Raw genomic sequence first — 13,770 nt, forward strand, 5'->3', positions numbered from 1 at the left:
CAATCACCTTGAGCACCTGTTTCACTATTCCCCGCCCCCACCACCCCCCCCCCCCCCCCCCCCCCCCCGACTTCATACTAGTTATCTCCCCTCTCAATCCTGATGCAGGGTTTCAGCCCAAAATGTCAATAATTCCTTTCCCCTCCCAGATGCTGCTTGACTCAGAGTTCTTTCACCAGATTGTTTGTTGCAGAAGGAAAGAGCGAGTTACCTAAACTTGGAGAATTTTGTCTCTAAAAGGCTGTATTATAACTAGATAGAAGATGAGTCATTGTTCCTCAAGTGTGCCTTTGTTCTTGTTATAAATAATTCAGGACCACAGTCATGTTAAAGTAGGAGTTGGATGGTGAATTCAAATGACAGGCAACTGGAAGCTCATGGTCGCTTCTGCGGACTGAACACTGGTGCTCCGCAGAGCAATCACTCGATTTGCGTTTTGGTTTCTTAGAGGAGAGGAGACCATTTTCAGATGAACATAATTGTCGCAACTTTTCTTTTAAGTTGCTTTATGCCTACTGTTCATTGTGATCATTTGTATTGCAGGGTTAAAGCATGCACGAACAACAATTATAGCCTGGCTTTATCTAGCAGAAATCCAAATCCAGATGCACAAGTGTGAAGAAGCAATTGACTCTTGCAGGCAAGGTAGGGAATGTTCTTCTGTTTGCATATTTAATAAGCTAATTGCTGGCCTATAATGATGTTCACAAATAACTGAGTTTTCCTCTCTTTATATTAATCATTTGTTTGGCTTCTGTGCTTATTTTTCTGTTTCCTATTATCCTTATTCCTATACTAGGCTTTAAGTTTGCTCACCTTTTTCGCTCTTTTGTCACTTAAGGGTCTGTAATTTGAGGGGCAACTTTAATTCTGTTACCATGCCATAATTTACACCATTTTCTGTTCACCGATGACCTGTACACATGTCAAACTAAACTGACTACCGGTAATCATTGCTTCAATATTTTAAAAAAAATCTCACCTTTAATTGCAAATCCTCCCCATGGTGTCTTCATTGCCTGTGTCTAAACTCTAATAATTTATCTCCTCATTTATCTTCTCTAACTTATAATCCTCTGAGATGCCCAGACTTTGCAAATTCTGGCGTCTTGAGCATCCATGAAATTCAATCGCTCCACATTAACTGCTATGCCTTAAGCTTTAAAGCCCTTAAGTTCTGGAATTCTATCTCAGTTCTCTACACTTTTTTTCCTTTAAGAGACTTCTAAAAACGTATCTCTTTAAATAAACTATTGTAATCTTCCTTAATATCTCTGTGGATTGGAGTCAAATTTTCTTTGATAACTCTCCTATATTGCGCCTTTGGCCATTGATACTAAAATGGTGTTTGATGTTGCTTAAGTAGGTCTGTCGTTTTTATCTGATTGCTGATTCTGCTGTCTTTCTGATAGCGTATCGGTTAAGTTACTAGCCAGCTGCCAGAGTTCCGTACTCTTGATCCAGAGACATGAATTTAAATCCACCATCGCAGCTGGGGACTTTAAATTTGAGTTATTAAGTATATTTTTTTTGAAAAGCTAATTTCAGAAACTAAACATGGAAGTACAGGTATATAGTAGAAACCTACGTGGCTCACTAAAGTCTCTCAGGAAGGAAATCTGGTGTCCTCGGCTGGTCTGACCTATGTGATTCCCAGATTCGCCAATGTGATTGACTTGTTAACTCAGTTCAGGGCCAACTAGGCTTGCACAATAAAAACGTTCACATCTCGTTAAGGAATAAGCTTATTTTCTTCTAGCTGAATTTTCTCCTAGCTATTTCATGTAATCACACTCTATATGTGCTCTTTTGCAAGGAATTATTCCTCTCATTGTTCTTGCAATTTCCCCTCTTTGCAAGAACAATGAGAGGAATAATTCCTTGCAAATTGTGTCCAGTAATATAGATTCTAGAGACCAAAGACAAAATCGTTAGTTAGACAAAGAATTAATATTTTGGCCAAAAATGTATTAATTGTAACATTATTTTCATTTGTTTTATCATTATATTGTAATAGATTATTATATATTATAAACTAACAGTTGTCAAAAATTCCCCTCAGGGACTTAATTGAAACCAGGCCTGAATTATGACCTTTGTTCCCATTTATCACAATGTGTGTCCAGCTTTCTTATAGTTGCTCATTCAATATAAATTGAACCAATTAAATAGTGAATAGACAGATTCAATACATGTTTATCATTTTTGGCATGTATGTTAGTGTGTTTTAATTTGAAGCGTGTTTTGAGGTTTACAAGTTTGAAGGATTACCAGTCTTACAACTTTCGTATCCCAATCATGGATTATTTGTTTCATGCTTCAACCATAATGAAAAAGGCAGCGTGTGTCCTGACGGCACCAGAGCCAAATTACTGGTCTGTAAAAGCGACATGAGATTTTTTGCTTGTGTTATTGCCCCTTCTCTTCATTCTTTCGAATGGACTTGGTCTTCCTAAAAAAAAAATGCTAATAGATGATACTGAGCAGCAAATTCTACAGTTTAAAGTATTAGTGCAGCACTTTGTTGCAAACCTGTGAAAGGTAGTTATAAACATGTATACTTGAGTATATATGCTTATAGCAATTCTATGTTTGCATTTGAAAATTATCTAATTGTACTGCAACTGTTAATTTGCTAATAAAATAAGACATTTTTGCACATATTCACTGGAAGCAAATTAGGAGCTAACATTTGCCTGAGTTTTCAGGTTTTGTTCATTGTGATTACTGTCTGCAGGTTTGAAGTGGTTGGAAAAGAATATCCACGATGGTAACAGTCATCAAAAGCCCAAGTTGCTTCATTTACAAGCAGAAGCTATGGTTAGATCTGGTGACCCAAATAATGCAGATCAAGCCTTTGGCATCCTGGAACAGGTATAATACTGATTAAATGTCTACACTGTGTTTCCAATGTGAAGTCCTTTAACATTAGCATTAATGTAAATCATATCCAGAAAATTAATAGGTGATTATTGGTGCAGGATAGAGGTGATTCAGATTTTTGAAAAGAGTAGTACTGAAATTTTCAGACACTCTATTTGAATATTTTATTATGTAGATCTTTTATAGCTTCTGCTTGGTCATGAACATGCAATAAGTGACGTATCTGAATCCCAATTGTCTCTGTTTTGCTTCGGACTAAATAGCAAGTATTTAGTGACATACTAATGTGATCCACTTATGAGTAACAACCTGTTGATTCACTGCTGATGTTTTCTTTTACTTCACATCTAAGGGAGGTTTTCTAATCACTTTGAGTGGATCCTGTTACTTTTTGTAAACTGGTATACAACTTGTGAATTCTGGAACAGTTGTAATTGAAATGTTACAGATGGTTTAGAGAACAATTAACTGATCTCTGTGTAAAATTGTGGATACTTTTACCTTTCTAGCTTCCTAATAATGAACCGGTACTACTTGCCATGAAAGGTCAAGCTTATTTGAACAAGGGTCTGATGGAACAAGCTTCTCAGGTTGTTTTGTGTTTTAAATTGGTTGTAAATGAAATGTGAAATGAACACAAAGTTCATGTTCGGACAGTTGTTAAAGATTATGTTCGTTTTGCAAATGTAGCTTGCTGCTTTCAATGTATTTTCTTTCTAGTAAACAAAACACTAGTAACAAGCTAGTATTTCTGGTAGAATAAAATGGTAGAGCAAAAATCAAAATTAAAGTAAAATAGCGTTTTTAATATAGATTTCAGTGCTTTTGCAGTTTCTTCCCATCAGTAATGATCCAATTATGTATCAACACAGCTACTTGACAGAATTTTGATTCTTTGCCGAAAAATAAAGTAAATTTTCCCCATTTACCTAATAGATTTCAACAGATCTTACAAGATCTCATCCTGACTTGGCTGAGTCATGGGAACTCCAAGGCCTCATTGAATATACTCAAAAAAATTATATGCAGGCAGAACAAAGGTAAGAAAAGCAAAACAAGCATGATTTGCTTCATCCTTGCACAGAGGAGATGGCAGCTAAAATCCCCCGTAAATATTAAGGATTTACTGTACCTCATGCGAGATGAAATTGTGTATAACAAGGGATTCTTTCTGAACGTAACCCCTTAATTAACTGGGGGAGAGCTGTATTTGGATAATGAATGTTGTCATTTTGTTTGAAAGTGTGAACACTTGCAGTGTTCATCTGATATCTTCATATGCTTGCAGCTGAGGTCACTGTACATGTTCAAAAGTACAGATTTCAGTTATGTTGTCACATCTCTAATCCAAAATCGTTGCCAGCATTGTTAATGTCACCTGATGATCAGAACTTTAAACAGCTCCATGGTGCTATCACATGGCTTAAGCTCTATAACATACACAAACTCGATATAAAATATTACTACTACTTGTTGGGATGTTCCTCAGGGTGAAGGATGACTTGCTTCTACCCAAGTTCTGGGGATCCACCCATGGGGTAGGGGGTGTTGATCAGCACGTGTGAATAGATAGTATAGGAGTGACGTGCTTCTTTGGCTGTTTTCATGGACTTCCATGTTCTGATGAAAAGATTAGAGATTCTCAGTAATTAAAACAACATGCAGGAAGTACTTTGTCTGGCAGCATCTGTTGCAAGAGAAACAGAGTTAATGTTTCAAGATGGGACACTTCATCAGACCTAGGAAAAAGAAAGCAAGTTAATTTTACATTGCAGAGGGAGTGGGAGAGGAATAGTTAGTCCAAAAGGAATATCTCTGACAGGGTGGAGCCAGGATGTGGCAACATGGCAACAAGTGCTGATGAAACTGTCTGGTTGACAGATCAACGTGGGCAGCCAGAGGGAGTAAAAATGTACAAATTGACATGCAAAATATGCAGAAAGCAGACCAGAGGCATGGGTAATGTTGGGCAATTGCAGTGGTGAGAGAAAAACTAAGTTAATATTGCAGATAGATGACCTAAGTAGTAGGTTGTCCTTACTGTGTCTGATCTGCTGGGTACCTCACATAACCCTGAAGTACATCATGCAGCCTCCATATATCACCCTCTATATTCCCTGCCCCACCAATCCACCAAGCAGATGGCACCAGCAGCCCACCCCTGGATTCTGGCCTCTCCCTGTCACAGATATTCCTCTTGTTCTAACCATCCCTTGCCCACTCTCTCTGCAACTTAAAACTACCTTGTTTTCTGCCTTTCCCAGTTCTGAAGAAGCATCTTTGATCTGAAACTCTGACTATCTTTCCACAGATGGTGTATAACATGTTGAATGTTTCCAGCATTTTCTGTTTTTAGATTTCCGGCGTGTGCAGTTTTTTTTTGATTTTCGTTTACTCTAGTTTCTTAGTCCCTCCCAGATGCTCCTTCTCCATTTTGATCATCATGGGCCAGGCATTCCCATAAATCAGTGAAGATGTTACATTTTTTTAAGGAGACCTGAACATCCTTGAAGCATTTTCTCTGTCTCTGGTAATTTCTTGCTGTTTCAGGGAATCTGGTATCAGGCATTTGAACAATGGGGCATACCTAGCTGAGCTGGAACTTTATAATTAGAACCCTGATGCAAGAGATTTCAGTCAGGAAGAGGAGGCTGATGTTGATTTGCTTATCCTGCTAATGGATTTGAAGGATTTTGTGAGAACAAAATTAGTGGTATCTCTCCAGTGCTTTGAGGTGCCTGCTTTATGTAGTCCATGTCCATAAAGCATACTGCTGACCCCTGTAGACCATGAGTACAAATGCTGGGGTAGAAGTCTGGAGCTTTCTGCACTTCTTCACAGAACCAAATGTTAAACTGGTGCATTGGAGAAAGTGGTGAATTTCATCATTTATGTTTGGCTTCGCTGAGAGATGACTCTGTTTATGGAGATTGATCCACATTTTCCAATGTCACGTCATGGTCATTTATTGTCAGGTGTCAGGAGGCTGTTGTGCAACAGGGGCAGATTAGTAAACGAGCTTTGTTTTATGGATGTTTAATGTAAATTTTCTAGTATGCTTCAGTGCATGTGTCATCATGACATGGAATTCAGCCTCTAAATCTACCTGTCATTGACGCACTGCACCTCAGTGACTGAAATTGGAAAGACCTTTGTTCTGGAGTAGAGAAGATGGAGGTTAAACAGTTTCCCATTCATTCTATAGCATCATTCCTCTCCAACAAAAAATATTGAGAAGAGAGTTGTTGCAATGACAAAATCTCGCTTGACCCTATTGTGCTCTGGGATTAGGTCTGTGTTGGTTCTGTTGATATACATATGTCTTGTATGTCTTCATTCAACAAATATAGAATGGAGATAATTTTCTGAAAGGGAACCATTGTAGAGAAGGATTATCTACCATTTCTCCTGGTTTATGTAGGCAAAAGCTTTTGTGAGGTTAAAATCATTGTTAATCATTGCTGCTCCCTGCAATTTTTTTATCAAATTGTCACGCAGTGAAGATCATATCCATAGATAGTACCTTTTGATTGTCAAAATTCACGGTGCAATCCAGGGAGTAGTTCTTCGACCACTAGGAGGAGACATTTGGTTAGCTATGACTTTTCCTGTGATAAGGCAATAGGGGCACTCCTCTGCAGTTACCTCAAACTCAAAATAACATTTATTGTGTTGGCTACAAGGGAGATTATTATTGATTACTAACGATAGTTAAAACTTCAACATATAAAAACCTGTTCAGCAATTCCACCTACAGGTATATTTATTATTTTAAAATATCTCCAAATAATAGTTGAAGTAGGGGGTTTCAATGAACTTTGAAGTTATGACAGCAGGCAATAATATTCATATAATAGTCATATATACTAATATCAAAATATGAAAATAACATAGCTCCAATAATAATGAAAAGGTTTGATTTTGTACAATAAAACACCAGCAGTTTATAATAGATCTGTGTCAAGACAAGGCTGAATTGCTGACGTAATAATGCCTCCAAGATGCTTGGTCTAATCTTTTGTTGCACTTAGATCTGGAGACGAGAGAAAATGAAATCAACTGCTTGACAAAATTGCTCCTAGATTTTAAAATATCATTGTTCTTTCCTATAACATCTTCACTTTCATATCAACCTAATTATTTCCTCTTTGGAAGAGAAAGGCAAATAACAGTTTAACATTTCCCTACAGTTTCCGGAAAGCTCTGAAAATAAAAGCAGACTCTGGAGAATATTACTACTACCTTGGACTAACTTACTGGTTCATGGGAGAGGAGACGAGAAAAGATAAAACTAAAACAGCTACGCATTTATTAAAGGTTTGTGAAAAGATGCTTGCCACTGTGCTCTTTCTTACAATGTTCTGATTCTACAAATAAACACTTGCATGTTTCACTCCATTCCACAACTGAGTGAATAATATTGTATTACAGAAGAAAAGAACTGCCGTTCTTTAAATGAAGACACAAAGTGTAGCTTTTCAGGGTGCCTGACTCTTTAAAAATCACATTCAATGATATTCCTCCAGCAACAATATAAAAGCAATCACTACAGATGCTGTAACCCAAATAAAAACAGAAAACCACTATGATACTGGAGGAACTCAACAGGCCAGGCAGCATCCATGGAGAAAAGCAGGCGGTCAACGTTTCAGGTCAGGACCCTTCTTCAGGACTGAAGATAGGAAAAGGGGAAACCCAATATGTAGGAAGGAGAAGCAGAGCAGTGATAGGTGGACAAAAGAAGGGAGGTGGGGTGGGCACAAGGTGGTGATAGGTAGATGCAAGTAAGAGATGGTGATAGGCAGGTGTAGGGGAAGATGGGAGAACTGATCCTCCAGGGGTTGGAAAAAAGGGGCAGCGAAAAGAAAGGCTATGAAAGGGAATAAAAGAAGAGGCATGGTTGTTGGGGGGGGGGGGGGTGTTGAGGGGATTACTTAAAGTGGGAGAATTCAGTGTTCATGTTGTTAGGCTGCAAGGTTCCAAGATGGAAAATGAGGTGCTGTTCCTCCAGTTTGCGCTTGGACTTCTCCTGGCAGTGGAGGAGGCCGAGGACTGACGTATCTGTGATGGAGGGGGAGTTGAAGTGACTGGTAACGGGGAGATGCAGATCGGGGTTACGGACAGAGCACAGGTGTTCTGTGAAACGGTCACCTAGTCTGCATTTGGTCTTGCCAATGCATCTCGGTGCCCGTGAATTCATTGCAGATGTTGAGCATTCTTAGTGTCTGAAATGTGAATGTAAGTCCTAAATTTGCCTTTTACTAATTTGAACAGTGACTTGCTTTTCGTTTCTTATTTTCAAGTGTGGCTCTTCTTTGAAGCGCCTCCTTGAATGCTGGAACTGGTCATTATTTAAAGTGTGATCTAACTGCAACACCATATAGTGTGTCCATGATTTCCTCTGAAGCTTTTTCTGTATAATTCAAGATTCAGTCTTTCTTGATTGAGTGATGGTCTACAATTATTGGGGATGTTGAGTAAGCATTATGTCTTCTAAATTGCCAATTTTCTTTCAAATTAATACAGCATAATTTGGGGAATAAGTAGTACATATTCTTATTTTTATCCAATACTTTTAAGTGTAATTGATATTCTCTCCAAGCAGCATCCTTGGTTTCAGCTGCCAATCTTGGGGAAGGAATTCTGCCTAGGATCCATGCTGCTGAAAGAATGATTGATTATATAAGTTTTATTTCAACTTTGCAAAACACTGGTTAGATCCTACTAGGAGTATTGTTTGCAGTTCTGGTTGCCACACTGTAGGAAGGATGTGATTGTGCTGGAGAGAGAGCAGAGGAGATCCACCAGGATGTTGCCTGGATTGGAGGACTTTAGTTATGGGGCATGATTGGATAGGCTGGGTTTGTTTTCCCTGGAGTGAAGGAAGCTGAGGGGTGACCTGATAGAGGTGTATAAGAATTACAAGAGACATGAAGAAAAGTTGAACGGGATAGATAGTTAGGATCTTCTCCCCCGTGGTAGGAGTATCAAAATCAAGAGCAAAGGTTTAAGGTGAAATGAAGGAGTTTTAAAGGCAATTTGAGGGGAATGTTTTTTTTGAGAGAGATCTGGTACTTGCTGCAAGAAGGGGTGGCGCAGTCAGATATAATCATTACATTTAAGAGATATTTAGACGGTCATTTAAATAGGCAAGGCATTGAAGGATATGGACCGAGTGTGGGCAATAAGGATTAGGCAAAAAAAGTCACTTGTGTGTGATGGGCCGAAGAGCCCTGTTTCTGCTGTGCAACTCTATGACTCTAGTATGTACCAGTGATTTAAAGGAAGAAAACAAAGGTAGTGTAGCCACATTTGGAGATTATGTTAGAGGGAGGGCAAGCTGGAGGGAGGATATAAATAGTTTACAGAGATATTGATAGTTGAGTGACTGGTGAACAAGGTTGACAGATGTAGTATAATGTCACAAAATGAGAAGTGGTGCGCTTTGGAAGGAAGAATGATAAAACAGTATTCTTTAAATGGGAAAGACTGCAGAGAACTGAACACAAAGGGATTTGGGAGTCCTCGTATTTGAAATACAAAGTTAGCATGCAGGTGCAGCAGCTAATTAGGAAAGCTATTGGAAAGATTGCTTTTATTTAAAGATGGTTGGAATATAAAAGTAGGAAAGTCTGAGCATAACTGTGCAAGGTATTAGAGCACATCTAGAGTAGTGTATTGAGTTTTGGTGTCCTTATTTAAGAAAAGATGTATTGTCATTGGAGGTAGTTCAGAGAAAGTTCACAAGGATGATTCAGGTACGGCTGGCTATTTTATGAGAAATGGTTGAATAGGACGACACGAAAATTGGTTGACTTGTTGATAGCAAGGGAGGTTGTGAATGGATACAGTAGGATATAGATCAGTTGGAAATTTGGGTGGAGAAATAGCAGATGGAGTTCAGTCCAGACGAGTATGAGGTGATGCATTTTGGGAGGTTAAAAGGAGGAGGAAAGTATACAGTAAATGGTAGAACCTTGAGGACATTAATGTACAGAGGGATCTTGGGGTGCAAGTCCCTAACTCCCTGAAAGTGGCAATGCAAGTGGATAGGGTGGTAAAGAAGGTGAATGGCATGCTTGCCTTTATCAGTCGGGGCATTGACCATAAAAATTGGAGAGTCATGTTGCAGCTGTATAAAACTCTGGTTAGGCCACATTTGGAATATTATGTGCAGTTCTAGATGTCGCACCATAGGAAGGATGTGGAAGCTTTGGAGAGGGTGCAGGTGAGGTTGATCAGGATTTTGCCTGGATTACAGAGTATCAGCTATAAGGAGAGTTTGGACAAACTTGGATTGTTTTCTCATCCAAACTTGGATGTTACTGAGATGTGTAAAATTCTTAGGGGGCTTATCAGGATAAACACTAGGAGGTTGTTTCTCTTTACGGGAGAGTTTACGATCAGACAGCATAGCATCAGAACAAGGGGCACCCATTCAAGTGTGAGTTGAGGAAGAGTATCTTCTCTTAAATGGCTCTGAGTTTTTGGAAGCCCAAGATCCAGAAAGCTGTGGACACTAAATGCTTGAATTCATTCAAAAGAGAAAGATTTTTAATCAGCAAGAGAATCAAGGGTTCTGGTGATAGGCAGGAAAGTAAATGAGGAAAGTTGGATCAGCCATGATCTTATTGAGTGATTGAGCAGGTTTGGGAGGCTAAGTAGCCTACTCCTGCTCCTGTTTTGTTTTTTGTAGTCTTATCCATTATATTTTTCCATGATAAGTTTGAAAGAATACTTTTCTGAAGGCTTGCGAATACTTTATAAATAATTCGAAAGATCTGTAACTTGTCTGATGCAAACTTTGAAACTGGAATCATATGGCTAGAAAAGTGAAAGCCTATGTATTGAAATAAGGATTAAGAATGAAAATTTTAGGTAAGTTTCAAAGAGGATGAAGTGAACAATTTGTTAACATTTACCATTTACAATTAAGTTCACCTGGAATTTAAAAAAAATTACTTAGTTATCACCAATATTTCTATCTCCAATATGGATGGTGGGAAACTAGAAAAGACAAGATAGTATTTTTTTTTATTGGAACTAATTTTTTTGCTGTTGTATAGATTTCTTTTGGGCTACTTTGGTGTTTTGTATTTTAGTGTTATGTTTGACCTTTCCACAGCTTGCTTGTACATAGCTGTGAAATCAACACAAGAAATTTTATGGTTGTTTCTGATACATTATGATGCTTTAGCATCACTTTGCAGAAGTGTAATGTATCAGAAGCAACCAAGTTCCTCACTCCATTTTCCTATGCCTGTGTGAAGGGCGGATAATCAGTCCCAGATCTTTATCGAAGCAATAACATTCCAACTGGTGCATGTTTCAGAAAATCTGGGATAAATGAAAACACATTTGCAATAAATCAGTGTATTGGCATTTCCTTCATTCTGTTTTAAGGTGTTTAATGGTAGCCAAATATACCACAGATCTTGTAGAACTTGCACACTTTCGAAAAAGTAAATCAAGTTTTTATTTCAGATCATTTCCAGTTTCACTTCTGATTGAGAAACAGACTTATTCACTTCAAACTTTGTTTATCAAATGCAGGCTGCTAAGTTGGACACATACAATGGAAAAACATTTTGCTACTTGGGTCACTACTATCGAGACATAGTACAAGATAAAAGTAGAGCCCGGGGCTGCTATAAAAAAGCCTTCGATCTCAACAACAATGATGAAGAAGCAGGTGCTGCAGCTGTTGATCTCAGTGTTGAACTTGGAGATATGGTACTAAACTTACTCTTTCTGTTTTATATTTTGAGAATACTTAAGGATTTGTGATTGAAACTAAAGTTAGAATAATAGTTTCTTTGGTTTTTCTATAAGTGTCAGCTTGGTTTAGCTGTAGTAATTCATAGGATGGCACTTCAGAAAGGAGATGCTGCATTGTTAGAGAGATGCTGTTTTGATTCAAATGCATTGTTTGCATGTTCAGGTAATGTAATGGTTCCCTTGCACTTTTTTTTGAGAGCTTTCATGGAATTCTGTGAAATACTGTTTTCTCAAAGAGCACCACAGATTAACTGGTGGTTTCATCACAGCTGTTTTTGGGCTATCAGTGTTTGTAAATTGGCATCTGCTTTTGCCTACACAACCAACATTGACCACATTTTAAAAAGTAAATTAGTCCTGTTGAAGTGCTTTGGAAATCCTTAAGTATAGGAGATGGACTACAAAAACATAAAATATAAGTAGTGTGTTTGTTTCTTCATTTTATTTAATTTTAATAATAGGATGCTGTGTCTGAGTAGGTTCCTCCTGTGCTGTAATTTCCTATAATTGTTTAAAGAGCATCACTAAATCTTGTCCTGCCCACAGATGTCCTGTGGGTTGGATATTAAATTAGGACAAGTCTCTTGAAACACCACGACAGGTCAATGGGTTATTACTTCATTACTGTTTGTGGATAGCTGTTAACCAGATAAATGTTACTTTCCATCATTAGTAATCACAAAGTAATAGGCCAAAGTTTTGACTTGCTGTGTTCTAAATCTGCTGCATGAAATAGTTTGGTATTGGTTTATTATTGTCACTTGCACCGAAGTACAGTGAAAAGCTTGTCTTACATACCAATCGTACAGGTCAATTCATTACACAGTGCAGTTACGTTGAGTTAGTACAAAGTGCATTGACGTAGTACAGGTAAAAACAGTAACAGTACAAAGTAAGGTGTCACAGCTACAGAGAGAGTGCAGTGCAATAAGGTGCAAGGTCACAACAAGGTAGGTCATGAGCTCATAGTCCATCTCATTGTATAAGGGAACCGTTCAATAGTCTTATCATAGTGGGGTAGAAGCTGTCCTTAAGTCTGGTGGTACATGTCCTCAGGCTCCTGTTATCTTCTACCCGATGGAAGAGGAGAGAAGAGAGAATGTCCCAGGTGGGTGGGGTCTTTGATTTATGCTCGCTGCTACACCAAGACAACGAGAGGTAAAGACAGAGTCCAAGGAGGGGAGGCTGGTGTCTGTGATGCGCTGGGCTGTGTCCACAGCTCTCTGCAGCTTCTTGCGGTCCTGGGCAGAGCAGTTGCTGTACCGAGCCGTGGTACATCCAGATAGGATGCTTTCTGTGGTGCATTGGTAAAAGTTGGTGAGAGTCAAAGGGGACAATCCAAATTTTTTTTAGCCTCCTGAGTAAGTAGAGGCACTGTTGAGCTTTCTTGGCCGTGGCATCTACGTGATTTGACCATGACAGGCTGTTGGTGATGTTCACACCCAGGAACTTGAAGCTCTCGACCTCAGCACCATTGATGTAGACAGGTGCATGTACACCGCCCCCTTTCCTGAAGTCAATGACCAGCTCTTTAGTTTTGTTGACATTGAGGGCAAGGTTGTTGTCATGACATCATTCCACTAAGCTTTCTATCTTCTTCCTGTACTCTGCCTCATCACTGTTTGAGATACGGCCTACAACGGTGGTATCATCTGCAAACTTGTAGTTGGAGTTAGAGCAGAATCTGGCCACACAGTTGTGAGTGTATAGGGAGTAGAGTAGAGGGCTGAGGACGCAGCCTTGTGGGGCACCAGTGTTGAGAATAATCATGCCGGAGGTATTGCTGCCTATCCTCACTGATTGCGGTCTGTTAGTTAGAAAGTCAAGGATCCAGTTACAGAGGGAGGTGTTGAGTCCTAGGTCTCGGAGTTTGGTGACAAACTTGCTTGGAATTAGTGTATTGAAGGCAGAGCTGTAGTCAATAAACAATAGTCTAATGTATGTGGCTTTACTGTCCAGATGCTCCATAGCTGAGTGTAGGGCCAGGGAGATGGCATCCGCTGTAGACCTGTTTTGCCGATAGGCAAATTGCAATGGGTCCAGGTTGTCTGGTAGGCTGGAGTTGATGCATGCCATGACTAACCTCTCAAAGCACTTCATGATGATGGA

General features: G+C 39.0%; 1 protein-coding gene across 3 annotated transcripts in view; it reads left to right on the top strand.

The window, feature by feature from the left end:
- skic3 (SKI3 subunit of superkiller complex) overlaps positions 1–13,770 on the top strand; it is a 90,200-nt gene that overhangs the window by 30,860 nt on the left and 45,570 nt on the right. For all 3 annotated transcript variants that reach the window (XM_052019423.1, XM_052019422.1, XM_052019424.1), the window contains exons 10-15: positions 544–645; positions 2,738–2,874; positions 3,393–3,473; positions 3,820–3,923; positions 7,074–7,200; positions 11,437–11,616. In XM_052019423.1, the coding sequence (XP_051875383.1) occupies positions 544–645; positions 2,738–2,874; positions 3,393–3,473; positions 3,820–3,923; positions 7,074–7,200; positions 11,437–11,616 (731 nt within the window). The remainder of the gene's footprint in view (positions 1–543; positions 646–2,737; positions 2,875–3,392; positions 3,474–3,819; positions 3,924–7,073; positions 7,201–11,436; positions 11,617–13,770) is intronic.

The sequence above is a fragment of the Pristis pectinata genome, chromosome 7 (genome assembly GCF_009764475.1).
Source record: "Pristis pectinata isolate sPriPec2 chromosome 7, sPriPec2.1.pri, whole genome shotgun sequence".
Classification (NCBI taxonomy): domain Eukaryota; kingdom Metazoa; phylum Chordata; class Chondrichthyes; order Rhinopristiformes; family Pristidae; genus Pristis; species Pristis pectinata.